Raw genomic sequence first — 27,979 nt, 5'->3', positions numbered from 1 at the left:
CCTCCACTCTGGTATATTCAGAAAACAAAATGTTTAAGCAGTTAAAAAGGAAAGAAATACAGATCCTGGAGAAGATAAGATATAAGCTCGAGTACGAAATGTTAACGTAGACCAGCTCTGCCAGTGTTGCCCCAGCATTTGTAAATGGCTGATGGCGGCCCATGAGACATGCCTTTACGTCCCAAGCCAGTGATACGCTCTCATACAGCTACAGCAGAACAACAGCATTAATGGAAGTTCAGATACTCTAAAGATAACTGCATGCATCATGCTTGTAAACCTTTTCTTTCGAGCTGAGAGCAGTTCCTGGGATAACTTGAGTCACATCAAGATCAAGCCAGGAAAAATTGAGGATGGTATCTACTATGGACACGAATATGCGTTTCTTTGACTAGTAAAATATCCCGTGAGGCTTTGCAGGGAAGATTTCGATCTCTTGGCATGACGGCGGGTGTTACATACACTGTAAGCCAGGAACTAAACTATGAATCACGGTCGGGTATTCGGCGCACCATATTGCTACTTCTAGTCGCAGGCAAGGTAGGTAAAAAGTAGGAAAGAAGTAAACAACTCAAATGGTTTCCACTAAGCAAGGACAACTCCCTAACGGAATGTTCACTCAACCGCCTCATGCATGCGGACAGTAAGGCGATCGGCAGGCGAGCTGGTCAAACCCCAGCTTTGTCGAATCTGGCGATTCGCGTTCATATCCTGAATCTGATCGAACCGCTGCAAAAGTCGAACAATGACGTACCCGGCTTCTGTGAGTGCGAACTGTTGACCAAGGCAGATACGCGGGCCACCATTGAAGGGAATATATTCCCAACCGGCCTTGCGGTTGGCCCAGCGACCAGGCTTGAACTCGTCGGCATCGGGGCCCCAGAGGTCTTTTCGGCGATGCATGACATGAGTGGTATAGAAGACAGATTGACCCTTGCGAACGTAGACAGGTTCTTCACCCTCGGGACCACCACCGCGAGGGATGGTAATATCGCGGGTAGCATTGCGGCGATTGAATGGGACGACGGGGTAGAGACGGAGGACTTCATTCAAAACATACTGTAGGTACTGACAGCACTTCAGAGCAGCAAATGTAATGGGTTGGGGGTTAGAGTAAGTACCAAATGTGAAGATTACGGTTTCGCGAAGCTTATTGAAAACGGCAGGGTCACGGGCAAGAAGGAGGGTGGTCCAGCTGAGGAGGGATGCAGTAGTATCACGCCCAGCTAGAAGGATGTTCAAGAGTTGTGAGCGCAGTTCGATTGGGTCGTGAGTTACTTCCAAAAGAGCGTCAAGGAACACATAAGGGGAATTTCCTTCTTTGCGATTCTTCTTGCCATTCCTGGCGGCCGTTAGAGCGGTTGCGACGACCTTGTCAACAAAGGCTTGCACTTTTTTGTCTGAAATTTTGCTTTTGGTGGTCTCAGCGAGGAAGGCAAGCCTCTCAAATCGACCACGCTGCGCGCAGATGAATTGCGAATAGTCGAAGTATCCAGCGAAAGAATCTTCAGGTCTATTCAAGCCGTTCAGGCCACCAAGCTGGCTCTCAACACTGTCACCAAAGAGAAAGTCTGTGGCAGAATCAATAGTTAGGCGGAAGAAGATATTCTGAATGTCGGTTGAGGCGGTCCAGCCGTTGGCTCCGACGGGCAGCGCCTTCATCGCCTTCTGTACATGCTCTTCCTCCAAATCTAGACGACTGACTTGCTCCCGGGTGAATTGAGGGCGTAGGAGACTTCTAGACCTGGACCAGTCTTCACCGTCGGCAGTGAACTAAATGCTGTTAGTAGCCACACTAGACGGGGAGAGAAAGGGTCATCAGCTTACAATACCAGTGCCGAGCAAGGGGTGCAAAGCCCTCCGACGAGAATCACCGAGTTCGAAATCCTTGAATTGAGTTGCTAGAATCGCTTGGATATTTTTGGGATCGATGGTGAAAATGCCATCGCGCCCGAGGTTGCGAATCATAAAGGTAGTGACGTAGCGCCTCTCCTGCTTGGCCATAACTTCAAAGCGCTTCTCTGCCAACTCAGGCAAGGTCTCTTCTTTGACTGCTACCAGAGATTGCTTCAGGGTTTCGATTCCAATTGGATCCTTGCAAGGATACCTAGGAAGATTACCACAGCCTAGCTTTTTGGCGTTGCGCGCAACCTGCCATGAGTCGATCACCATGCGGATAATCTGCAGCACGAAGGCCGCAGTTGCGAAACCCACGATGAATATCAAGGCCATGTTGCTGATTTTGGGTTCAGAGACGGAGCTTTTAGCGCTCACGAAAGACAGTTGAATGGATAGACGTAGCACAGAAGATTGAGTGAGGACACTCAAGGAATACAATGAAATTCATCAGGAATCATCAAGAGTCGGAGAAAATGAAATGCTTAGCAGATATCAAGTCGGGCCGACTCGGGCTTCGCTTTCTTTCAGACATTTTATCTCACCGATGAATCAATGTAACGCTGATCAGGATACTCATCAGCGCGATACCCCTTGCTTGTAGATTAATCTGCTCATCAGCATAATATCCCTTGCTTGCAGATTATGTCGTTTACAGGGCCAAGAATTTTTCTGCCAGGCAATTTCCCATCCTGCCCTAAGAAATAACCTTGATTCTACTCAAAGTGAACAACAAGTTTTATACTCCGTGCTAGCAAAGATCTTACACCGGACGTAGCAAAAATCCTCAATTTTTTCACTTTGTGAGCCGCGACCAGCCATGACGGATTTCACATTTCTGAGAATATCTCTTGCTTCACTTGCTACGGTCATCCTGCCCAGGTCTTGGCCATATACATAGGTCTTGTGTCACAGGTTCTTTACGCAATTCGGCTTTTGCCAAAGTCAGTGTCTTTGAGCATCATGGTTGAGAGGTCTCCAACTAAATTTGGAGCTTTTGGTGGGCGTACACCATACTGGCGGTTGTTGACCGATCAAGGGGTTATCACCCAAGAGATTCTTGAACACGACTACGTCGGCACTGGTACCGGCGGAGACCCTTATTCAGTATCATAGATCCCAAATGATCCTCTATACCCCTTTTATTATAGGAGAGATCTTTAGACTAAATAAGATTAATTACATTATTCTTAGGGCCTACTTGTATCTATCTAAGTAGCTACTTTAGGCTTAGCTAAATCATATAGGCTGTCACGGTGTGTCCTGATAGGGTCCGTAGGGACCCGCTAGGACCGATAAGGGAGATCACAGGCACGTGATCTATATTTTGTTTATCTGCACTTCCGATCTGGATCCTGTTGTAGCTCTTCGAGCTACGTCTTATATAATAGCTTACGCTAGACCGTCCGCCGACCTGCTGCCGGATCAATTAGAAACCCTCTGAACCCGACCCGATCCCGCCGGTCTTCTCCTATTATAACCCTGCCAGCCTGTACCCTGACATAGGCTATATAAGTGTTAGGGTTTATGGATAAGATAAAGGGAGAATAGATGGGTTGTAAAATAGCAGTAATCAGATTTTTATCAAAACTGATTCTTGAAGGAATCGTAGGTACTAAGAGAGAGATGGGCTTTATACCCCGCACTCTCTCGGTAAGGTCAGCTGAGGTCACATGAGAGAACTTCCAGATACTCCTTGTTAGTTTCGTGATAATTATCCCCCCTCTAAGGGGCAACTGCCCTAGTTGACCAGACCCTTTAAGTAATTGCTAAATATAGAACCAAAGACAGAACCGAGAGTTGATAGGATAGTGTTTGTAGAAAAGAACACGCATTAGTTTTCATAAAGAAAGCAGGGCGATACGACCATCTGTCGCCTGCAAAACAAAGGGGTTTCGATCACGCAATCTGCGTAAAATTCTTAAATGAGAGATTCTTTGATGTTGAGGTCTCAGCCTTAGTTTAACCTTTGTTAATAGTAGGAGCGGTTTGTCTTTGTTCTACTGGGAATATCCGATAGGATAGAGATAGAAAAGGTAAGGAATTACCCTCGCTCCTCTCCTATTATCTACTATTGTTTCCTAGCAGAATAGTCATCTTCTTTATCTTTAGGACTAATGCCCTTGCTAAGTGATAGGACACCTCGGGCATTACCTACCCGGGCGTTGTATACTGCTTGTATCGGCTGCTTTGGCCGGGCTGGTACTAGACCTCATTAAAAACGTTTTGAGGGCCGGTACCCCCGGCCCTCAGCCCGACCCGCACCAGTTGGAGGGCCGGTACTACCGGCCCTCGGCGGACCCTCAGCCCTCAGAGGGCCGCCCTCGAGCGGCCCTCATCCGCCCGCATTTACATAAAAAAAGTTGACCTTTCCTAATTTAGACGCATAATATTGCTCAGTCATCCTAATAGATTACTGTTTTTTAACACTGTTCTGGTTTCCATCTTTCATTTCTACTTTATTTCCTTATTATTATTGAGAAATTTTAAGAAATCAAGTAGTATTATAGTATATAATGATAGGTAATATAGATATTATTCACTTTTAGCCTACTATTATGAAGATAGGGTTGGTAATTTTGAATGTTGCGAAGTCTACAAGTTGAAGTTGTAGAAATATATATTTGCACTTAGGGTATATAGTGTATCCTCCATAGGAACTTAGTAATACTCTCTTTAAATCTCGAATGCTAGTATTTATGATTAAAAATTGAATCATAAGGTAAAATTACGATAACTACTTGATATATTGCTAGTAATTACTATTAAATTATATATGGTATAATAGTAAAGTGTGAGAAATTATGATTTGGTAGAAGAGTTTGTGGAAGATTTTTGGGGGGGGGCATCACGACTACCCATTTTTTGAGGGCGGATTATTGAACTGAGGGCCGCCCGCATATTTCGAGGGCTTTTCGAGGGCTTTTCGAGGGCGGCCCTCAACTAGCGCTCAAATTCTGACCAATAGGGGAAGGTAGTAGTAGAAAAAGTGGGTCATAGTATGATAGATCATACTATGATTACTATGATCACTATGATTACTTCTCTTAGAATAATCATAACGCGACTAGTCAACTTCGCGTGCTTGAAACTGTGGTTTATGTATGTCTGTCCTTATTGCTGCTAAGTCCTTCTTTTATTCTTCCTCTTAATATTACGCTTATTGATAATATCCAATATGTCTCAGTTCTCAGATATCTACTCTTCATCTATTTACGACGGCGATCCAGTAGCTAACGACCCTTTTCACCCTTTATTAAACGAGCCACTCCCTACCCCTGAGGATACTACGTCAAACTCTGGTTTTCTTACGCCGGTCCTACCACCTCTGATTCCTCCCTCACTCCAGCGTGTTGGTCCTGGTCGTTCAACAGCGTTTGTCCTATTTGACAAGATGTCAAAAGATGACTTTGTGGCATGGTGGCTAGAGACAGACTTTGGAAAGACAAAGAAGATACATTGGGGTAGTAATCGGACAGCTAAATGCTGGGAACACTTTGATGAAGTTGCGGACGTAAGATCTGGGAAACCAGGGGCAAAAAGTCGGAAATGCCATAAAGTCCTAGATCACCCTGGGCATAGTCGATATGGAACAACTGCCCTTAATCGGCATATGGCTGGACCAACTTGCAAAAATTCCACTACCCAAAAGGGTAATATCAAGGGACTTCTAGCTACCGCGGTATGTTATTTTAACTATTCTATGAATAATGTCTGACTTTTACTACCTTATTAGATACAGAATACTCCAACCAAAGCAACTACCTTTACACAAGAAGCATGGGAGCAGAAGCTTTTACAGCTTCTTACCCTCTCCCGTCTCCCCTTCCAGTTTATCGAGCACCCACAATTTCGTGAAATTATTTCATTCGCCCGGCTCGCCCCAATACAGCCACAGATTCCATCTGCAGTCGTGATACGTTCGCGACTACGGCAATCCGTTCAGGAACAACAGAAGTCTATTCTTCAGAAGCTCCCTCCAAACGCAAAGCTTTCGATTGCCCTCGATTGCTGGACCTCTCCATTTCGACAGGCTTTCATGGCTATCACTGGCTATTTTCTTGATCAAGATTGGCAGTACCAAGAAGTCCTTCTTGGCTTTGAACCGCTATCTGGATCCCACACAGGTGTGAATCTAAGTGATATTGTTTTGAAGATCCTTCAGCAGCACAAGATTACAGATCGAGTCCTTACAGTCACTACGGATAATGCATCAAACAATAACACCATGGTCGCAAGTATCCAAGAGTCACTACAGGCGTTAGAGCTAAGCAGTAGCTCGACAATTGTGCGGATTCCTTGCATTGCCCATATTATCCAACTTAGCTTAAACGACCTTTTGGGGAAGATGAAGGCAATACCAAAGAATGATAGCACAGAGATCAATTGGTCGGATGATCGTGTTCGAATCCTTCGTGCAAGGCAGCAGAAGAGAGAAATTGTTGATACGCTTAATAAGGTATGTGGTCTAGAGATGCGTTTTTGTGCACAAAAATTTTGATTCTTTGACTTTTTCTTTGATCTTTACACCCTACTCTCTATGCTCCAAGAGATGGGTTTTTGTGCACAAAAACCCATTCCTCTATCCCCTACCCTCTATCTACCCAATACATTATCAATTCAGACATTATCTAGCAGCCTAAGAATTCAGGAGTTGATACTTTCTACAGAAATCAGCAACACTTTTACACACCCTCTCTATCTATCTAACTAACTTTTCTATCAAAACTTAGGTCCGAAACCTTGCGGTCTATATCAACGCTAGCCCACAACGACGGGAGTCTTTCTACAATCTTCAGACCGAAGAGCCAAGGCTTGTTCCAATCCAGGATGTACGGACTCGCTGGAACTCGACTTTTCTTATGCTTCGACGTGCTAAGCGGCTTCAATCGGTCTTTGATGAGTTCTGCTCTCAATATGACCAGGATCACTTTATGCTAAGTGCAGAAGAGTGGAGACAGATTGACTATCTGCTTTACATTACCCAGCCCTTCTTCAAATTCACCACCCTTCTGTCTAAGACTAAGGACGTGAGTATTCATCTGGTTTTCAGTATCTACAATAAGCTTTTTAATCATCTTGAAAAGGCAAAGAGTGCCTTAAGGAGGAAGAAGGTAGTATGGAAGCAGCTTATGTTTCTCTCCCTAGAGGCAGCAGAGAAGAAGCTTTCACATTACTACAGTATGACTGATGAGATTGATAATGACCTTTACGCCATCGGTACTATCCTCTCACCACAACAGAAGCTCGACTTCTTCAAAGATAAGGATTGGGACGATCCAGATATCGACTACTGCATAAAATACCGCAAAAGCCTTGAAGACTACTTTCAAGCCTATAAACAACACTACTCAGAGACACAATCATCATCCAGAGTCCAACTATCTGCAGATACTGGTATTTTAGAGCTTGAGATGGAGTGTGGGGCAGAAGACTCCTATCCTTCATTTACCGGTGAATATGATGAGATCAAAGAGTATCTGAATAGTGGTAAGTTATACTATCTATGCACTATCTATACTATTTAATTATACTAAGATAGATTATACTATAGGTATTGTGCGTACCCCTGTGTGTACGTTTTGGAGAGACCATCAGCACCAGTTCCCTGCTCTTGCAAATCTTGCACGAGATATCCTTTCAATACCAGCCACAGGTGCAGGCGTTGAGCGGCTTTTTAACTCCGCTCGGGATATCTGTCACTATCGGCGTGGCTCTCTAAAGCCATCAACTATTCAGGATCTCATGATGTTCATGTGCACATCGAGATTTGAGATTGAAGATAGCCATCGAGCCTTGATCAATGAATACCTTTCATCTGAAGAGAGACAGGCTAGCCAGGAGGAGAAGGATATGTCTATCCAGCAGTTCGAGCCTATCAGTGATAATGAGGAAGATGATGATTGTGGTCATGATAGTGATGGTGATAGTGATGCATCTTCGCCAAGAACCCAAGTTCTTAGCCTAGCCCAGCCCCTTGTTGAAGTTGAACAGAGCCAGCGGACTCTAATAGAGGATGAAACTAGTGGTGAGCCTAGCTTACCTAGTACACAGCGTTATTCAGGGAGGGTTCGGCAGCGCTCAACACTTCTTAATGGATATGAAACTGAGGGTTGGAAGCGCCGGAAAACTTCGAACTAGACATATATCTAGTAGCTGCAAATACCATTCATAAATCACTTATCTCACTTATCTCATCTTTTTTATCAATCCATAAGAAAATACTACTACCCTAGTCAAAATCAGTAAGAGTAGTGTAAAGTAAATACCTAAAGATACAGCTGAAAAACTGCATAATTTATGCGAGTATGGGTCTTCAAAAGTATGTGTACTGTTTGTCCTGTTTGTCGGCCCTCGAAAAGCCCGCGGGCGGCCCTCATGAGGGCTAGTAACAGACCAGCCCGACCCGCGGGCAGTGTTGAAATATCCTGGTTGCCGAGATGATAATGAGGCTGGAATCACGTGCATAATTGTATATCTCTCACACTGCTTGTATCTAATGCAAAACAACGAACACAACTCCCCTCAATAACATGAAAAATTGAAGCATCACTCAATAAAAACAACAGGTTATGAGCCCGGCACCGCTTACCTCAAATTGGAGACACTATCTCTGCTCCTAAGTTTTCCCCGTCAAGTGATAGCTTCATCTATTGACCAAACTGGAACTACTCATTTAGGACATCAACAAAGAAGGCATTTTCTCACGACCAGGAGAAAATTGATTGTGCGAAATCATCTCAACATTCGGATCAAAATCGTCACACCGCTACGAATATCCCTCAGGCCAATCATAGTCTATGGTTCTGCTTCACAACAGATAACGGACGTATCACCGCTGCAGACGTGCCACACCGCTACCGACGTATCACATTACCCAGCCAGAAATAACGATGAAGCTTCTGTAGCGTGATTGGATACCATTATTCATCAATACCCTGATGCTCTCGAACAAGGACAATCCGGTTTTTCTTCGGATTTATGGCAAGAAGGCAAGGGTCGTACAAGGGGCATAACTGGTCTGACGAAGAGCTCGATTCGGTGTGCTATCTTCGATGCATCCGTCATTGGCGCTTCACACAAATTCAAAAGGCGAAGTTTCCATCACTTTCCCAACACGCAGTCGGCCGGGCCTATAGGAGACTACCTCCAGAAGAGCGCACACGCCGAGCACTCGCTGCCGTACCTGCCCACACAAGGCCCCGCCATATCACAGAACGCAACGTTTCAAGTCATCACAACTCAGCAAACAACGAGATTAGTGATACACCATTGGGCAATGGTGACAACCAAAATCGCTACAACCTCCGGCCAAACAGACCCTCAACCTTTGCAGAACGAAAGCCACGTTATATGGTGGATCGCGACCGCTTTCCTCATTTCTTTGAGTCCTATCGCGATTCCACCAAGCCGAACCAGCTACCAGACAGCGAATACATTCCGTCACATACACCTACTCCAAGCTCGTCGGAGCACTCTCCTTCTATCATCTCTAGTCTACCTAGCGAGATATCGAGCTTAGAACTGTTCGGCCTCGAGGCACGGTCCCCCGAGCCATCAGATCATACGCTTTCTGTTCTCTCAATTTGCTCAAGTAACTCATCAAGCGCTGAATTCTTCAGCACCGAAGAGCCCTGAACACCATCACGATGGATTCGAACAAGTTTGAACAACTAGGCTTGAGCTCATTCTACCACGCCATACCAACTCTCGATAATGCCAATGACTGGTCGCAGTGGAATCAAAAGGTCAAGGAGTTTCTTCGAATCTCCCCTATCGCCAAAGATGGAACAACACCACCAATGGAAGAGGGTGAGGCGGAGCAGTGGACCCACCGCCAGACATTTTACTCGGCAATGATCGCGGCCAAGTTGACCCACAATGCGGCTCAGCGGATAAACGCCTTCGAAATCACCCGGGTCCAATCACTGATCAAAGCGGTAAAGGAACACTTCAAGCCAGAAGGTTCAGGGACATATGTGAATCTTCAGAGACGGTACATGTCACTCACCCGAGCAAAATTTGGGAGTGCACAAGCCCTCAGAGCTGAGATCAGAAAAATTCATGCCGAGAAGCTTTTACTCGACCCCGCATGTGTCACCTCTGAGATCGAACGAACATTCTTTTTCCTCCATGCATTAGGCCCGGAATATGAGAGCTTTCGCAACCATATCTTCAGACAAATGGACATAGTCAATGACAGAGACGAGGACGGAAATATCACCAAAGCAGCTCCTACATTTGACTACATCGAAAATAAGGCCATTGAGGAGGAGCATAGGAAGGGTCAGCTGGGCAACCAGCCCACCGATACGAATGCGCTTCCTGCCTTCACACTTAGCCAGAAGCCTCGAGACAGGAAAGTCATACCGTCTCCAGATGGGAAAACATGCCGAATCGAGATGAACAATGTTCCTTTCTGTGCCTTCTGCCGGAAACCCTATCATAGAGAGTCACACTGCTTCAAAAAGGATCCTAACCTGAAGGATCAAGAAAAGGAGAGAATGACGCGCAGGCCAAGACCCAAAGAGGCGCACACGGGTGTTCGCAATCTATCAAAGCGACGAGCTAGTACGGATCATGAAGACGACGATTCAGAAGGACCGAGAGACCCCAAAAGGCCGACATTTGTGGCAACAAAAGCCTCAAAACAAGATATCAATGCAGCTTTCAGCACCGAAGTTGAAGGAAATGTTGCCACGTTTGATTTCTTCCCCAGTATGATGGTCACAAAGTCTGTTTCGATCAACGACGCCTGGATTGTCGACAGCGGATGTGCTCAGCACGTTTGTAACAATGCCACGAGATTCGTCAAGATGAACAAATATGATGGTCCACCGTTACGCAGTGTCGATACCTCGACGGCTCCTTCTGGCATATGAATAGCAAATGTCCTATGCAATGTCCGAGGGAGGAAGAAATGGCTCGTCCTAGATGACGTGTTGTTCGTCCCGACCGCACAAGCAAATCTCATATCAGTGTTGCAGCTTCTCAATCGGGGGGCAAAGATTGATTTCTCGAGCAATGGCGCCATCATTCGGAACAAATCAGATGGAAAGAATTTGTTCACTGCGAGCCAATACCATGGAGTCTATGCGCTTGACCTATGGGCAAAACTTGTTTTTCCTGCCTACCATATCAGCCCGCAGTCGGCACTCTGGCACCATAGGCTCGCCCACCTAAGCGGTGCGAACATACGACGATTGAAAAAGCAAGCCCACGGCATTAAAGATGATGCGCCACGCGGACCTTGCAACCCTTGTCTCCAGGGAAGAATGATCGAAGTCCCACATCGCCGTTCAGAAGTGTGCAAAAGAGCCAAATACGCCATGGAGTTCCTGCATATCGATGTTGCAGGACCGTTCGAGGAGGGCCTCGATGGCAGCCGTTATTGGCTGACCATTGTCGATGACTTTACTGCATGGGTTGAAATCGTCCCCATACCACGGCGGCAAGAGTACGTCGTTGAATCCTTACGGTACTTCCTCGACCATAATGAGCGCCCCGAGCGCAAATGCAGGCGAATTCGCCTTGACCGGATTCCGGAGCAAGTGGGAGAAGACATGAAATTCACGCTTTTCTCAAGGGCGATTCAAGCCGAGGTCACGGGTGTCGACCAGCACCAGCAGAATGGGGTAGCAGAAAGAACCCACAAGACAATTTACGATCGAGTTGGACCAACGCTCGCGCATGCAAAGTTGCCGCCAAAATTCTGGCCAGAAATTGCGCGAACGGCGGCATACCTTTCCAATCGATCACCATCATCTAAACGCAATATGACTCCGTACCAAGCCTGGTATGGTGACAAACCTGACCTATCACGGCTGAGAGTTATAGGATCCAAGGGAGAGTATCTGATTCCGCCCAAACAAAGAAAGAAGCTGACGGAGCCAAGAACAAGGCCATGTCTACTATTGGGATACGAAGGCAATACGAACTATCGCGTCCTACTAGAAGACGGCAGAATCATTGGCACACCAAACGCAGAATTTTATGAAGTCCTTGAACCTCCCTCCACGCAGACCATACAAGACGTGGGAGCCAAACAGCAGAGCTTTCCTGTGGCAACGGCTGCTGCCGCAGGGGGGAGTGAGACGGTGGGGCAAATAAATCACCCGTCGGCCAGTATGCGACATGCATCCGTGCCAGCCTCGGGACGTCAAATATCCCTGGCACCACAAGAACAGACACAGCCTGGATCATGGGACGACATAGTGCAAGTGCATCTGCCTCAGTCGAGTAGTAATGATAACTCGCAGCCCGCCGTTGCTGGCCGAGGAGCCATAACCTTTTCGCCTCCACGGAGTGAAGATACCTTTGGTCCTCTATCACCTGCTTCGCAGAATTCCGTCCCTAGGATTGACTCACCCCCGGGTAGCGACCAGCGACAAGGCGATGCACAGCAAGGGCGAATCCCAGATTGGCTAGATAATTCCGAGCTTCAAGAGGGTGGTGCAAAACACATAGTGCAGAAAGACTCACTGGAACGCCACCCTGAACTCAAGCTTCGTGATACACAAAACTCTCCAGACACATCCGGTTATGACCAAGAAGAACTCGCCTTGATGAATATTCCTGACAAAAATGTCATTCCGACCTTTTTGACTGTCGCAGCGGAAGACATAGAACCCTTCGAACCAAAGTCCCTTCGACAGGCTAAGAATGATACACGCTGGCTCGAATGGGAAAAGGGAATGATCGAAGAGATACAATCACTTCAACAAAACAAGACTTGGGAACTGGTAAAACCTCCCAGAGATCGTCGAATCCTGAGCGGAAAGTGGATCTTCAAACTCAAACGAGGATCAAGCGGAGAAATTATTCGCTACAAGTGCAGATGGGTAGTCCGAGGTTTCACCCAGGAAGAAGGTGTCGATTATGATCAGACATTTGCTTCTGTGGTCAAGCCGATGAGCTACAAAGCCCTATTTGCAATTGCCGCAGCTCTGGATCTCGAGATCGAACAAATGGACGTCAAAACAGCGTTCTTATACGGCGAGATCGACCATGAGATCTACGTTGAACAGCCTCATCACGTCACAGACGGTACATCGAGGGTTTGCAAGCTTCGCAAGGCGCTCTACGGCCTGAAGCAAGCACCTCGTATTTGGTATCAGACGCTGACCAATTTCCTTCGGAATCTTGGCTTCGAGCCTATCAACGCCGATCTCAGTATCTTTGTTCGGAGCGGCGTGTACATCGCAGTATACGTCGATGACCTCTTGATCATCGGACCAAGCATTTCAGAGATAAAGAAGATCAAGAGAAGCCTCAGAAACCGTTTTCATATGACAGATCTGGGTCCGTGCAGCTATTACCTCGGCATAACCATCCGGCGAGATCGACAGAACAGAATCCTCCATCTCAGCCAAGAGGCTTACGTGCACAAGGTCCTGCAACAATTCGGAATGTTGGACAGTGCACATGCCAGCACGCCTATAGACACCTCACCCCTACCAGAAAGCGGTCCTGAATATATCTGCCCGTCGAATTTAAAGAAAGAGTACCAACGTGTGATCGGATCATTGATGTATATCATGCTTGGGACCAGAGGCGATATCGCATACGCTGTATCGGCGGCAAGCAGACACTTGGTTAATCCTGGTCCACAACACATGAAGCTCGCCCGCCGAATCCTTCGATATCTCAAAGGCACCAAATCCCTCGGTCTTGCGTACAAAGGTCAACTTCAGATGCTCCGTGGCTTCACGGATGCAGATTGGGCTGGGTGTCACCAGACAAGACGGTCGACGGCAGGATATCTGTTCAACATTGGAAGCGGAGCAATCAGTTGGCAATCAAAGCGCCAGAACATTGTTGCCCTGTCAACCTGCGAGGCCGAATTCATGGGCCAGACGCAAGCAACCAAGGAAGCCATCTGGCTGAGAAGGCTTCTCCACGAGCTGAACATCGGCCAGGGAAAACGTGCAACGATCATTTGTGGCGACAACCAGGGAGCCATCGCGCTGGCTTCGAATCCTCAATATCATTCGCGTACAAAACATATGGAAATCCAGCGAAAGTGGCAAGGAGAGATCCAAGACGCCGGCACAGTGGAACTCAAATATATCCCAACGTCAGAGCAGATAGCAGATGGCTTTACGAAACCTCTTGCGCGAGACAGATTTGAATGGTTTCGGAAAGGCCTCGGCATTGAATAATAGCCCGGTCGGACAAGAGCCATCATATCAGACAAGGAAAAAGAAAACCGAGCATGCAGGTACCCTTTCCTTTCTTTATACCAATGGTTTTGGGAGGTTTTAATGGGACCTGGCAACCATGACAAAAGATCGCTGATATCTTTCTGACGAACGATTTCAGCGAGTGGGAGTGTTGAAATATCCTGGTTGCCGAGATGATAATGAGGCTGGAATCACGTGCATAATTGTATATCTCTCACACTGCTTGTATCTAATGCAAAACAACGAACACAACTCCCCTCAATAACATGAAAAATTGAAGCATCACTCAATAAAAACAACAGGCAGGCTGGACCGGCCCTCCGCCCGCCCGCGGGCGGGTCCGTAGGCCGCCCTCTGAGGGCCGCCCGCGGGCGGGTATGAGGTCTAATAGTTAAGATGAGTGTAGTATCCGAGGGGAATCTTATCGGGGGTCATAACTAGCGTCGAGCATTCATATTAGCAATCGTACTAGGTATTAGGGTACCAAGCCTGAGTTCTGATCTCACATTGACATGATTTCTCCAAGCTCCAACCCTCGTAATATCCAATCGTGCGTGCATCAGAGCTGGTTCCAGAGCAAGAAGGCCGAGTGACAGTAGTATCTCCGCAAAAGTCGGAAGTGGTTCCTAGCGGATGTCAGTCCATCTCTTCCTCTATGACTGGTTGAAGTACAAACCACAGAACCCATAATCACTGCAGCATACCTGCAACGGGCATTTTGTCTCGTTATACATAGAAGACGGCCATCCTCCAGGGTTGCACTCGGCCTTGTAATCGCATGTCGATGTACAGTTCCCTTTACCGCAGAACGTAGGACCCGTTCCACAAATGTAGCTAACAGCCAGGTGAGCATGTCAGCAATTGAAGGCCATTAAGTGCTCGGGTTCAATCCAAGAGGTTTCTTTCTTACTCGTTCCCCTCGATTCCTCCATTGCCACAACACCCGGTAGTGCACAAATCAATGGCGCTGCAAGATAAATCTGAGTCGTCACCAACTACCATCCGAAATGAATAGGTAGACAAAAGCGAGGCATACAATACCCCTCGCCAAATGGTGAAACCCATATTGACCATTCTCAATAAGAGAGATGAAGTTGATACCGATGCTCAACGGGAAGAACAATCAGAAAAATTTGGCATTCAGTACAATTGGCTTTTCTCTCGGAAGGAGTCTACAACATGTTGAATATAGTTGATTCTATTCTTATCGGGCCTTGTCGGCTAGCCAGAACTATTAGCATCCTGCACTACCCCTCCTGTCCGACACAGTCCCACTTCACAATGTTTTCCTGGTGGCTGTATCAATGTGCAGTTTTCAGTAATTTTGTAGTCCTTAATTTCAGAAAAGGCTTTTTAAGATTTGGAAAAACAAGCAGGCTTGGCAGGCTTGGCATGCTTAAACACTTCATTCGATTCAACAGGCTTACGATATTTGGCAAAGCGTGGCTTATCAAGCAAGGGCGAGGTCCGTATCACAAATGTAATACGTATTTTATCTTCGTACAAGTGTTTAATACAACGGTAACGGCGCTTGTACTGACCAGGTAATAGTATTTTTCTCCACATAGCGGGTCTACAGTGGTGTCTCACAAGTATTTGACCTCGGATACTTTGGGTAGTAGGACCCACTTTTAATACTGCCGTGCAGAAACCTCGGAAATTCTGTCAAATTCATTAGCTAGTATGCCAACCTTCGTATTTAATAACATCTACCACCCTATGTGGCATATTATCTGCCAGATGCTTAAATATCTCAATATCTAGGCCTTGCCAAGCCTCTTGAGCGGCATCTACTAATATTTCGAGTGTCTCGTCGTTATTAGGTAGGTGCATAAGCTCAGGGTGTTGCTTCAAAATTGCAGCTTTTAGCAACGCCCAGAGGTTCTCAATTGGGTTTAAATCAGGTGAATAAGGAGGCCACTCCATTATATCATATCCAAGCTCATCTAGCGTATTTCGGACGAGATATGCAGTGTGAACAGGCGCGTTATCTTGTTGAAAAATAGCATCATGATCTAAACTATTCAAAAGTGTTGGAAGAACTCGCCGATAAAGCTCATCGATTGTTCGAGATGAAACACCACCACGACGAGATTCAGGATCTCCGAATAAAGGTATAAGACCAGAGCGTCGAGGAAGACCAGAGAAGGCAGCCCAGAACATCTGTTTAATCTGTTTTCCTCGAGCTGGAATCATTTGAACTTGACGACCTTCTTTTGGATGCTCGCAAAGCTGATTTTTTGGACGAGTAAAGGTCCATTCTTGCCGTTGACCAATACCACGCTCAACAGTACACTCATCTGACCAATAAACTCGAGCCCAATCCTCGGAAGTAAAGTGCTCATATCGTTGAGCCCAGGCAAGACGTTTTGCAGCATGTTGAGGCGTTAAAGTAGGCCGTTGCATCTTCCGCCACTTTCGAAGGCCCATCTCGTGCATAAGACGCCAAATTGAGTTGCGTTTAACCTTATAATCGACCTCTGAAAGAAGGTCTTGGATCAAAACTGACGGGTTTTGTTGGATAGTCTCATAAATATGCTCACGGTCGTTCTCTGTGAGCTTTCTTGGAGCACCTGGACGCGGTAATGACTCCTGCTTTTGACGCTTTGACTCTTGTGTAAGCTTATATTGAATGGTAGAGCGTGGAATATCCGGGAATCGCTTCTTTTTGATAGTTGTTGCACCCCATCCATTAGTGGCATGGAGTTCACATATTTTAGCTCTGGTAAGACAATCAAGCTCTGGACCTCGCTTGCCACGTATGGGAGGCATAATTACTAGGTATTAATTATATTAAAGGTGCTAATATGGGGCAAGACGCCTCAAATCTACGTTATAATACTGTATATGCGAGCGTGGTGGGACGCGGTGAGAAATTATGCATACTAAAATAGCAGGCGGTCTGCGGAGGCGGTCAGACCTCAAAGTACCCGAGGTCAAATACTTGTGAGACACCACTGTAGGTAGACCTCGCCATGACCCGTGGGTGACCCGCAACGGGTGACCCGCGACCCTCCAATTTGCGGGTGACGGGTCCTGACCTTCTACCCGCGGGTCGGTTCTAGTATTATACTCACCCGTAAAGGGTCACCCTCGGGTTACCCGCGGGTGAGCAAATAAGTCAAACAATATCTTATGCACTTTTTTTTGTATGTAATTGTAATTTATGTATATGACTCATCAATTTTATCTATCCTAATTAGGAAATGTTAAGAAAAGTTATGCAGAAACGGGTGGGTGAGGGTGAGTGCGGGTGAGCCATAAGTAACCCTCTGCGGGTAAGGGTCGGGTGAGGGTCATGGCGAGGTCTAACTGTAGGTGACATCGCGAAATGTGCCGACGCTCGCTTGTCAGCTTCGAGATAGTAGGGTGGATCAGAAATGCAAGCGAAATTAGCATTGAATCCTGCCATACAAATGGGAAATGCGAGAGCGGGGCTCCGGCTGCCAGGACAAAAGCAGTCACGGATAAACGGACACAGTCTGAGAGAACAAGGACAATAAGGCGGAAAGAAGTAAATCCCAAGTTTACTTCATTCATCTGTGTTTTTTGTGGGCAATTGGCTGAAAGAGTCTTCTCTCATTCCATTCATGCTCATTTTATCACCTCATTCTGTGCTTTAGACACGATGCCTCAATTCGTGCGCCATGGAACGTGGGGTACCTGGTTTCTGTTTTCCTCCCTCATCGTTTCTGTCTACGGATCAATTCATGGAGCCTATTACGGCCATGGCCACCATAATAAAATAGCGAAAAGAGCGACAGGAATCACTTCGCCAGATGAGCCTACACAGACAGGAACGATCAGCACTTGCAATCTTTGGTACGACATTGTTGATGGAGACACATGTACGTATACAATTTCCCCCGAGTTCAACTAATGCTTCCTGCGTGTTCTGAATCTAGAGCAGTTCAAGAATTATTGAGAGAGTCGTTCCTTTACTGACATATTGCCATCACGTTCAGGCGCCTCTGTTGAGGAGGCCTTCGGTATCACGTCGGAGCAATTTCTTGCCTGGAACCCTGCAGTCTCATCGGATTGCGAGACAAACTTTTGGGTTTCAGATTCCTACTGCATAGGAACTGGCACTGTCATAGCAAGCTCAGCCACATCCACCACATCACCGTCATCATCATCATCTTCTGGGTCGATGACAGCGATAACAACAGGCCCTGATGAGCCAACTCCAACTGGGCAAGCCAGCAATTGTAACGCCTGGTACGATGTAGTATCAGGAGACACATGTTTGTCCTCTTCAATCTGATCAGATGCTGAATATTTCTAACCGAGTTCTTGATACGCAGGTCCCTCTATTGAAACGGCATTTGGTATCACATCTGCTCAGTTTCTAGCATGGAACCCATCTATTTCGTCCGACTGTAGCTCTGGACTTTTATATGGATATTCGTATTGCGTCGGTGTGAATTCCAATATTACGAGTGTCGCCTCCACATCCACTGTGCTGATCAAAACGAGTCAAACTGCGACATATTCAGTCCTTGCAGCAAGCTCGCATGTTGTATCTGCTTGGCCTACTGCCACAGGGTTTCCTCCCAGTCCAACACAGACTGGAATCCTTTCCACGTGTAATATCCCTATTTCTATTACGAATATCTCAAGTCATTCATCTACTTCTAGTTCTGTAGATACTGATAGGCGATTTGGTCTCTTCTAGGTATTCGATACTATCAGGCCCAACAAGGAGACACTTGCCAGATAATCGTGAACCGCTACTCGCATCTTATCAACATGGATGACTTGTAAGTATGCAGTCCGAACCTACTTATCAAATTTGAGCTCACGCATAGACAGTCTGTCCTGGAATCCTGCTGTTGGTGAAAACTGCACTTCAATATACGTGGCTTATTATTACTGCATTGACGGGCCATTGACAATGGACAATTCAACTGCAACAACACAAATCATCCTTGGAGGATGGACTGCCGCTGCTCTTCCGACAATGAACTCAACATTTGCCCCTTTCCCAACTGCCTCTAGGTTGATTTCTTCATGTCAAGGATTTTATGAAGCAAATGAGGTATGAATATGCGAACTCGATTTTGAATCCTCTAATCAGCCCTCCTCTCTCTAAAATTTCTTTATAGTACGACACTTGTGACAACGTAACATCATCTCTCGGCTATCTCGACGTTGCCGAATTTGAAGATTGGAACACAGGGATCAATTGTTCCACATCTCTAACTGACGGTACATACTACTGTGTCGCCAATTTCACAAGTGATCCTCTCCCATCCACAGTGTCTGTTCTGCCCAGTCCTGTACAAACCGGTATAGTCTCTACGTGCGTGGGTTGGTACCTTGCAGATGATGATGACACGTGCGAGGACATATCGGAGATCTTTGGTACATTTGATGAGGACGACTTCATATCCTGGAACCCCGCTGTGGGCTCGGACTGCTCCGGTCTGACTGCAGGTGATTATTATTGTATTGCAGTTCCTGGAACCCCAACCACTGCTACTAGCACGGCTACCGCGGCTACGTACTCGACGAATGGAGTAGGGCCGCAACCTGAGCAAACTGACATTTCTGACGATTGTTCTTCATATTGGCTTGTTGGAGTGTAATTTCCCCCCTACCCTTTGCAGCAATCGTTTTGAAATCTATCATTGGACTCATGCTTACAGCACTATTAGGTATGACACGTGTGCCACTATTGAAGAGGCAAACAGCATTACTGAAGAGCAATTCTTAGATTGGAATCCCGCCCTTGGTTCCGATTGTTCTAACTTGCTAGAAGACTACTATGTCTGTGTTTTGATGCCGAATGCCACTACTACCGGAGGAAATTTGACAGTTTCTGCCGATAACTCAACAACAACTTCTAACACCAGCACTATCACGACAACGGCAACGACTGGCGTCTCTCTTTCAACACCCACACCTTATCAGGTCAGTTTCCATATCACTTTTCCTTGCTCTTTTCTCTGTGAAGCCTCTGCTTATCGTTCACGAACAGTCTGGCATGGTCTCTGGATGCGAACGCTTTTACTTGGTCGAAAGCGGCAATGACTGTTATGATATCGCCCTTGAAGCCAACATCGCCCTCACGGACTTTTATACCTGGAATCCTGCTCTGGGAACCGACTGTTCGGGTCTTGAAGCTGGTGACTATGTCTGCCTTGGAACCTCTGGGCAGCCCACAACCATAACTTCCGGCACTGCAGTTCCAGCTACTCCTAGCCCAACACAGGTAAGCTTCATGATTTTATACTCAATGTCCATGCGCGATTGTTTTTTAATGTTCTCCTTAGACGGGTATGGTAAGTGGGTGTCTTCGATTTTATTATGTAGAATCTGGAGATGGTTGTTATGACATCGCCCTTGATGCGGGAATATCGCTTGAGTGAGTGCAACCACTGAACCCTCTCCCCTTTTTCCACTTTCCTTTTTGTCATCTGCTAATTCAACCTTTCTGTCCATCAGTGATTTCTACAGTTGGAACCCGGCGGTTTCAGACTGTTCTGATCTAGAAGTCGGTTTCTTCGTATCTATCGGGACTTCTGGTCAAGCCACCACTATCACTAGTGGGACACCTGTAGCCGCGTCTGCAACAGCAACGTCAACTTCATCGTGATCTGCTATCTGCACTATGTACCGTACTAGAGTAATAAAAAATTATGCGACTGTTAACAAATGTCACACATTGCTTTGACTTTGCTGGGTTTTTCGGCGTTGTTTTAGCTTCCTCCTCTCCCTGAGCCAGCCAAAAGTCATGGATTTCGGATCCTCAATGCCTATATGCGAGCTGCCGTCCGATAGGTCCGTGGATGCTCCATCGGGGGACGAAAGACAGTAGGCATATTTGATGGTGGTACTCCGGCACTTGTACGCTTTATACCTAACAGCATTGTTTCTCGCCCTTCTTTGTTCTTCTTTCTCTTTCAGCCAAGGCTTCACTCTGTTCCTCAACGCCTGGTAAACCTTGGTGTAGAAATAAACTTCAAAGACTTCCAGGTCATTGTTTCCCTCAACCATAGTCTCTATCCCTTCGAGCCATGCATTCTGCATGTGCTGCCTTCTAGCACCTTCTGTGTCCCCAGCGACGCCAGTCGAGTTCATCGGTGCCAGGTAGGCCGAATCGATATAGATGCGAATATGGGTAAGGCTTTTATACGTCTCTCCTAGGGTTTTCCATAGAGAGTCGTACTTGATTTTATTTTCATGCGATACATGCGGCTGTAGATCGTTCCCCAGTGTCCACCAGAGAGCCACCCTGTGGACATGCTGGAAACCCGAGGGAGAGACTTGATTTGGGAATGTGGTACAGAACTCTCTTTCATGTGAAAAGCGAAACTCGTTATTGTAGAGAATAGAAAGACTCTCTGTGTATCTATTTGGCGTTAGCGAAATCATTTTTCTTGATAGTTGTAGGGCTTGAAGAGACGGTGGGATAACATACGCCCGCCAGCATGTGCGGAGTAGCCCTGTATCGAAGAACAATCCATATTCATTGGTCGCATTCCGCTGCCCTTCTCTCGACCGACCTGCACAGTCGTCCCAGTCCAGTCTTTCACAGTCTGCGAAGCATACAAAGGAATAAAGAAACCATTTCTTTCTTTTTTCGTCTACACAGTCGCGCTCACAGTGTAGTACACAGTTTCCAAAGAGAAGTCGATAGATTTCGATCCGTATCTCAACAGGGAGCCTGAACAATGGACTTTGTATTTGAAAATTGATCGACAATGGTGGTTCCAAGGGCTCTTTGTGATCGGAGCTGGAAGTAAGGCCTTTTGTACAATTTCCATGATTAAAATATTGCCCTTGAATTCGATGTGGACAGACTTACTATGCTTTTGGCACCACTTGACAAACTTGGAAAGAGGCATGTTTGTTGATGAAATGCAGTTGAGATATCATCAGAAAGTTGCGGGGACCTCGTCAACTTAAATAGCCATCGATCATGTTGATCTGGAAATTGGAATATTACCACTAGTATCACTCGTGCAGCTGTTTCAGGTGAAATACCTGTTGTAACATACCGAGACCTGCCCACCAGCTGGACTATTGTGTCGGAAGGTGGTCATTACCGTACGGACTAGCACGCCCGCGGGCGTAGCCAATTCCAAGGTTGAGTACTATTACAGTAAACTCCTGTTTTCGGCACGGCCTCCGTTCAAAATCTCTGAACACGTAATCAGGGTCGAACAGCATGTACCAATGGTATGGGTCACGTCTGTGTACTTGTCTGGTATTCTCTAGTCTCCACCACAGCAATTTAACATGTGGTACGCTGACTAATAAAGTTGATTACATGATCCATTGTTCCGACACCATACATCTCCGACGCCAGTCCTTTCTCATTTTTCATTCTATCACTACGCCTCTACTTGAAAATGGCCAACAACTGGTCAGATGCCACCTGCATCCGCAATAATTTGGCGGCGGAACGCCAAGATACATGGGGCTTCTTCTTTTATCGTACATGCTGCTACGACGATGATGCACAGTGGGAGAGTTTCCTTGAGCGGATGAAAGCATTCGCAGAAAAGGCGTTACTCAATCCTAGGACGGCGAACAAGAATGGCGACGGAGAGATTCTTTTGGGGCAACTTGAATGGAATATTCAATCGGACCCCTCTCTAGATAATTGTTCATATGAGGAAGTCTGGCGGTATGGATCATGATCTCTCCCTTTTTGGTTTCTACCGGAGAGGTTAAGGGAAACAAAGTACTGATTTTCCCCCGTCTCCTTAGCCGCCACCGGGACCTTATGAAATCTCTTTACGGGGAACATTGTCCCGCCTTTGTCCGACAAGGATACCCCGTCATCGTGGACAAAGAGGCCCTGAACTCTGTCCTAGAAGCCACTTCACCAGATGTATGGACGGCTGGTGATAGTCTTAGGACGATGGCCTACGTGAATGTGCTTGATATGCAATGGTTTGAAGTACAGGATGAGCCGGATAATGGAATTGGATCGGAAGTCGGGTGGACGAGGGTTTCGGCTCATAAGCTTTATCCTAGGTTGTATTCGTTACTGGCAAGTGGAATGTGGCCGCAGGTCGTCTATCGTGATCCTCCCACAATTTCTCGTTTAAGCTAAATGTCGCTTCATTCTTAGCAATTCTCTTTTTTTTAAAAAAAAAAAAAAAGTAAGAAGCGCTCATTGAACACTATGTCCTTTTATCTTTCAGTTCCCTTCTGGAATAATGAGCGTCATGGCCGAATTGGATACACTTTCCCTGACTAATGAGGGCTGCAAGCCGGTGCGAAACTTTGGACCCATGTTGATACAGGAGAAGCTTGGTCCGCTTTTTCTATCACTTGTATTGATCAGGGCTGTAAATATCTGTCAATTATGTGATCAAACCGCGACGCAGTACTCGTAGTCTGACCATAGCCCTGAACAGTCACTACCAACAGCCGGGTTCCAGTCTATGAAGTCTGTAGTAGATATGCCATAGGCTGTTGCAATAGCCCAGCACGAGTCACCCGATACTGCAGTGTAGAATTTGGTGCATGAAGCGGTAATGCCAGTCTGCACTGGCCCTGCGACGCAGTACTGCTGTCCAACATCAAGATATTGACAATTGGAACCGATTGATGGATTCCATAACAGAAATTCCGCAAAGGTGATGCTATATTCGACCTCAATGGCAGAACATGAGTCGCCTGAGACGACAGTGTAGTATTCACTGCAAGACACACTGGAGGTGGTCTCCGTGGCTGCCGCAGTAGTTGTGGTAGATGTGGAAGTAGTCTCGACGGCAACACAGATGGCGTAACCAACAGAGAGGGATTGGCAGTCGTCACCGATGGCCGGGTTCCAATCATATAGCTGTGCAAAGGTGACACCGTATGTGCTTTCAATTGCAGCGCAACCGTCGCCGGACTTGACGGTGTATAACTCTTTACAAGAAGATATCATTCCTGTCTGGGTCGGTGCAGCGGTGGAAGTAGTAGTTGGAAAGGCGACGGCGACACAAATAGCGTAACCAACAGAGAGAGATTGGCAGTCGTCACCGATGGCCGGGTTCCACGAATATAACTGAGCGAAAGTAACGCCGTATGTAGATTCAATCGCAGCACAACTGTCACCGGATTTTACAGTGTGCAACCTAGCACAGGACGACGTAATTCCTGTCTGCGTTGGAGCAGCCGATGAAGATGCAGTCGTGGTTGTTGATTGGATCGCAGTAGATGAATCTGCACTGATACACACGTACCGCACTGCGTTGTCGTCAAGGTCGGCATACAAATTGGCTGTGCAGTTTCCAGACAGCCATGAGTTCCAGTCTACAAGCTGAGTCACACTAAGCTGATAGTCGGCTGCTAAGAGATCACAACCATACGCTAATCATACCGCGTTAGTATCTATCGTGATGGAATGTTGCGAATTTAATTTGTGGAGAAGGGCATTTTGCTAACTCATAGGGCGACTCACTATCGGAATCCCATCCAGTTACAAATGTGAAGCATGTGCAGGTTGAGATAGTCTTTGCCACGATATCACTCGCCGCGACTGAGGTACAGTATGAATTGGAGCTAGTAGTCGTAGCTGTGGCTTGAGGACCTCGTTAGATTGAAATCGTTCGAAGGGGCAGCAGTTGACTTGGAAGGGAAGTAGAATCTCACATGATGTGTTAGAACGAACAACGCAGTAGCTGTACCCGGCTTGTAGGCCACATAGCGTCACATTGCTATTCAGGGAAGGGTTCCACGAAACCAAATCTGACGTCGACACGTCATGAGAATTAGCAACAAAAAAACAGCTGTTTACTATCTTTGTGGCATCTGGAATAGTGGAGTTGATGTTCTGGTAATTGAGATACTTTAAACAGCCAGAGACAGTGCCAGAGGCTGTGGGGAGAGGTGTCGCTTTTGAGATTGAATATGTAGACTTTGTGCGGTTGTATTTGGGAAATGTGACATTCCTCTCCAGATAGGGCGCAGTGGGGTAAGTGGAAAGATCAACGAAGCAACTCGACGGAGCGTATGGATCAAGACAGGAGATGTCTGCAGTGCTGCCTACAGTATAGTTGGCATAAAGCGATATATCACCGACTGATTCAACGCAATATGCGCTACCAAGCAGGAGGTTTGTGCAGTTACTGTCAATCTCAGGGTTGAGGAAATAGAAGTCATCGAGGGAAATGCCCATCTGCACAGTAATAGATGCACAAGTCTCGCCACTTCCGACCACATGATATTGGCCACAGTCCTCATTGGTCCCGTTAGCGACATTTGTTGGTACTGCGGCAGCGACTGTGGCAGTGGCTGGACTGGCACTATTGGAGACATCTAACCAACCTCCAATTGGGCTTGGGTTTTGTTACCTTCAAGTTTCAAAGGTAGCGTTGTGGCCCATGTGAAAAGAGCATTTGTGGTCTCATACCTGACACAAATAACAGTTCCGTTTAGATTGTCCATGTTTCCACACAGCAGATTGATGTTTGGATTCCAACTTTGCAGTTGGGTAACAGTAATGTCCTCGGGAACAGTGCGGATGATACCGACACAAGTATCATTGGGTTGAACTGTGTAGATGTCGCAGGCCTGGGGAAGGCAAATTGTCATTCCCTCAGTCAGACCAGAGCAATATATGTCTAGGTTATTGTTATATGCAAGATAGAAAGTTGAAACGTTGTGAGCAACTGCAATTGATCCACAAGTATCGCCGCCCAGCACCGTGTAGGTGTCAGAGCACGTCGCGGTTGCACTTGCAGAGCTTCCAGCCTCAGTAGATGTGGCTGTAGCAGTTACCGTTCCATTTAGAGCGTATGGAGTGGGTGAGGTGAAGGGAAACCCGGTGCTGCCACAACTGGAAGTAGTGGACGCAAATTCACTTGCAAGATCTTCGTCATATCCCAATGGAGAATTGAGTTCTGCCTGCATCGTACCGAGTCTACAGTCTGAGCATGTCTGCTCTGAGGTCTCGGTCATATTGACCCATGATGTCACGAAACTGACAAGGAGTATCTGGAAGTTCTCTCATGTGACCTCAGCTGACCTTGCCGAGAGAGTGCGGGGTATAAAGCCCATCTCTCTCTTAGTACCTACGATTCCTTCAAGAATCAGTTTTGATACAAATCTGATTACTGCTTTTTTACAACCCATCTATTCTCCCTCTATCTTATCCATAAACCCTAACAATTCTGATTCTTCTTTGATATGATAGAGAAGAAAAGATGGTGCGTACTACTCGCAGTAACCCACAACCTTCGGTGGACCCGGTGGAGCTAGCGCCGACCGTGGATCCAACCCCGATCGACTCCACCACGGAACCACCTCGAGACGATGACGATTCGGACCTCGAACCGCTCGCTTCCATAGGCGAATCCCTGAGTGACCCCACAATTAGAGAACTTAGGGAGAAAGAGAAGAACATGCTCATGACCGCCCGTCTCCTTAAGCGAATTGAAGAGCTAGAGAAACAAGTCCAAAAACATACTTCGAAACGCCCCCGAGAAGGAACCGATTCGGACTCGGACCGAAGTGGACACGTCCATAAAAAGGATCTGAAGCTACCGGACTTGAAAAAACCTTTCACTCTTCACTTCAGCCTACAACAGCAGCAGGAATGGTTCAAAAATCACGAACAGATATTCCGTGCTGCCCCACGGCAATTCAAGACCGAAGATGCCCAGATTATCGCTGCTTCTTTCAATATGGACGAAGACTGTCGACAACGGTGGTTTACACACATCGAAGAACTTGATGAGGATGAAGCCCGATACGCTACCCATACGTGGACGTATTTCAAGGAATGGACAGATGAGCTTATTGCCAATATGTCCACTGGCATTATCGATTATCAAGATCGATTCGAAGAAGCAAAGCAGCGCCCAACCCAGACACCTATCGAATTCCACCAGTATCTACTAAGTTTAGAACGCTTCTTCGAGAAGCCTTCCGAGCAGCGTCGTGCTCAGATCTACTACTCAAAGCTTCAACGAAACCTCAAAGATGCAATCATTATTGCCCGGGCAGGCCAGTTGCCTGAAACCCTTAAGGATATGGTTGCAGAAGCGAATCGCCACTGGACCATCATCCAAAACAAGGTGAAACCCCAAGGGCATACACCAAAAGAAAACCCAAAAAGGGCACAGAATAGCAATTCCACCATAAATACGGAAGCACCTACCCCAGTGAAGAGAGGCCGAGGTAACTTCCGAGGAAGACCCCGTCAAGCTCCAAGGGGGATTCCTAGAAGAAACGCTACTGAATCACCTAAGGACTCTACAAACACACACCCCGCTCACTGGATTTGGAAGCTGAATCCCAAGACCCAGCAGAAGGAGTGCATCAACTGTTCGAGTCCTGACCACTATGGCAACAGCCCAGAGTGCAAGAAAAATCCTGCAAACGCTGTAAAAGCGCAATCGGCTAAGGCGGGAAAAGTGTGAGGGTCGAGCAGGATGGCCAGCCGTCTTCGACCCAATCCTTACCCCAACTTGGCACAGCAACTCGATTATTCATCCCGATTCGGCTACGAAACGGCACCGAGACCCATGCGGATCTCGATACTGGAGCCGAAGTCGACCTAGTTAGCTACGAATTTGCAAAAAGTCAGCATCTGCAGCAAGCCAAGACAACAGAACCCTTGATCCGTGCTATCGGGGACGTCCTTGTACCCACATATGGAGTATGGAGGGTTCCCCTCAGTATTAAAGATTCAAGGGGTACTACTAAAACCTTCGAGAGAGTATGTGTCGCTGTCGATAGGGACCCGAGACCTCAAGGAAGCCCTGTTTTATTATCCATGACCACTCTCTGTGACCTGAAGATACACTTATCACCTGCGAATCGTATGTGGTGGTTCGAAACCTCAGTATCGTCCACTATTATCGAAACGCCTTGGAGATTCGCCAAAAAGTGCAGAAATGAAGTATGTGTCTTCGCTGTGGTCAAGTTACCCGAAGAGGTGTATAAACCCG

General features: G+C 46.7%; 8 protein-coding genes across 8 annotated transcripts; 4 read left to right on the top strand and 4 right to left on the bottom strand.

The window, feature by feature from the left end:
• Positions 1–615: 615 nt before the first annotated feature.
• On the bottom strand, positions 616–2,232 carry N7520_002066 (cytochrome P450; the record flags this gene model as incomplete). The annotated part of the gene is made up of 2 exons (XM_057136001.1): positions 616–1,773; positions 1,828–2,232. The coding sequence occupies 2 exons, from the start codon at positions 2,230–2,232 to the stop codon at positions 616–618; spliced, it is 1,563 nt and encodes a 520-aa protein (XP_056998687.1).
• Positions 2,233–7,749: 5,517 nt separating this feature from the next.
• Positions 7,750–8,037, top strand: N7520_002065 (uncharacterized protein; the record flags this gene model as incomplete). Its single annotated transcript, XM_057136000.1, has 1 exon — positions 7,750–8,037. The coding sequence occupies one exon, from the start codon at positions 7,750–7,752 to the stop codon at positions 8,035–8,037; it is 288 nt and encodes a 95-aa protein (XP_056998686.1).
• An 840-nt stretch (positions 8,038–8,877) lies between these two features.
• N7520_002064 (uncharacterized protein) lies at positions 8,878–14,057 on the top strand (the record flags this gene model as incomplete). Its single annotated transcript, XM_057135999.1, has 3 exons — positions 8,878–9,471; positions 9,519–10,728; positions 10,783–14,057. 3 exons carry the CDS (start codon positions 8,878–8,880, stop codon positions 14,055–14,057), a joined length of 5,079 nt encoding a protein of 1,692 aa, XP_056998685.1.
• A 1,695-nt stretch (positions 14,058–15,752) lies between these two features.
• Positions 15,753–16,850, bottom strand: N7520_002063 (uncharacterized protein; the record flags this gene model as incomplete). Its single annotated transcript, XM_057135998.1, has 1 exon — positions 15,753–16,850. One exon carries the CDS (start codon positions 16,848–16,850, stop codon positions 15,753–15,755), a length of 1,098 nt encoding a protein of 365 aa, XP_056998684.1.
• Positions 16,851–18,827: 1,977 nt separating this feature from the next.
• Positions 18,828–20,449, top strand: N7520_002062 (LysM peptidoglycan-binding domain-containing protein; the record flags this gene model as incomplete). Its single annotated transcript, XM_057135997.1, has 6 exons — positions 18,828–18,838; positions 18,891–19,116; positions 19,184–19,662; positions 19,727–19,991; positions 20,059–20,292; positions 20,354–20,449. The coding sequence occupies 6 exons, from the start codon at positions 18,828–18,830 to the stop codon at positions 20,447–20,449; spliced, it is 1,311 nt and encodes a 436-aa protein (XP_056998683.1).
• Positions 20,450–20,738: 289 nt separating this feature from the next.
• Positions 20,739–21,928, bottom strand: N7520_002061 (uncharacterized protein; the record flags this gene model as incomplete). The annotated part of the gene is made up of 3 exons (XM_057135996.1): positions 20,739–21,432; positions 21,502–21,586; positions 21,889–21,928. The coding sequence occupies 3 exons, from the start codon at positions 21,926–21,928 to the stop codon at positions 20,739–20,741; spliced, it is 819 nt and encodes a 272-aa protein (XP_056998682.1).
• Positions 21,929–22,435: 507 nt separating this feature from the next.
• Positions 22,436–23,145, top strand: N7520_002060 (uncharacterized protein; the record flags this gene model as incomplete). The annotated part of the gene is made up of 2 exons (XM_057135995.1): positions 22,436–22,713; positions 22,797–23,145. The coding sequence occupies 2 exons, from the start codon at positions 22,436–22,438 to the stop codon at positions 23,143–23,145; spliced, it is 627 nt and encodes a 208-aa protein (XP_056998681.1).
• A 261-nt stretch (positions 23,146–23,406) lies between these two features.
• On the bottom strand, positions 23,407–25,937 carry N7520_002059 (uncharacterized protein; the record flags this gene model as incomplete). Its single annotated transcript, XM_057135994.1, has 4 exons — positions 23,407–24,374; positions 24,487–24,606; positions 24,678–25,363; positions 25,438–25,937. 4 exons carry the CDS (start codon positions 25,935–25,937, stop codon positions 23,407–23,409), a joined length of 2,274 nt encoding a protein of 757 aa, XP_056998680.1.
• Positions 25,938–27,979: the final 2,042 nt, after the last annotated feature.

Source organism: Penicillium odoratum, assembly GCF_028828045.1.
Source record: "Penicillium odoratum strain IBT 22623 chromosome Unknown utg000002l_segment0_segment0, whole genome shotgun sequence".
Lineage (NCBI taxonomy): Eukaryota > Fungi > Ascomycota > Eurotiomycetes > Eurotiales > Aspergillaceae > Penicillium > Penicillium odoratum.
This window is presented reverse-complemented; position numbering and strand designations above follow the sequence as displayed.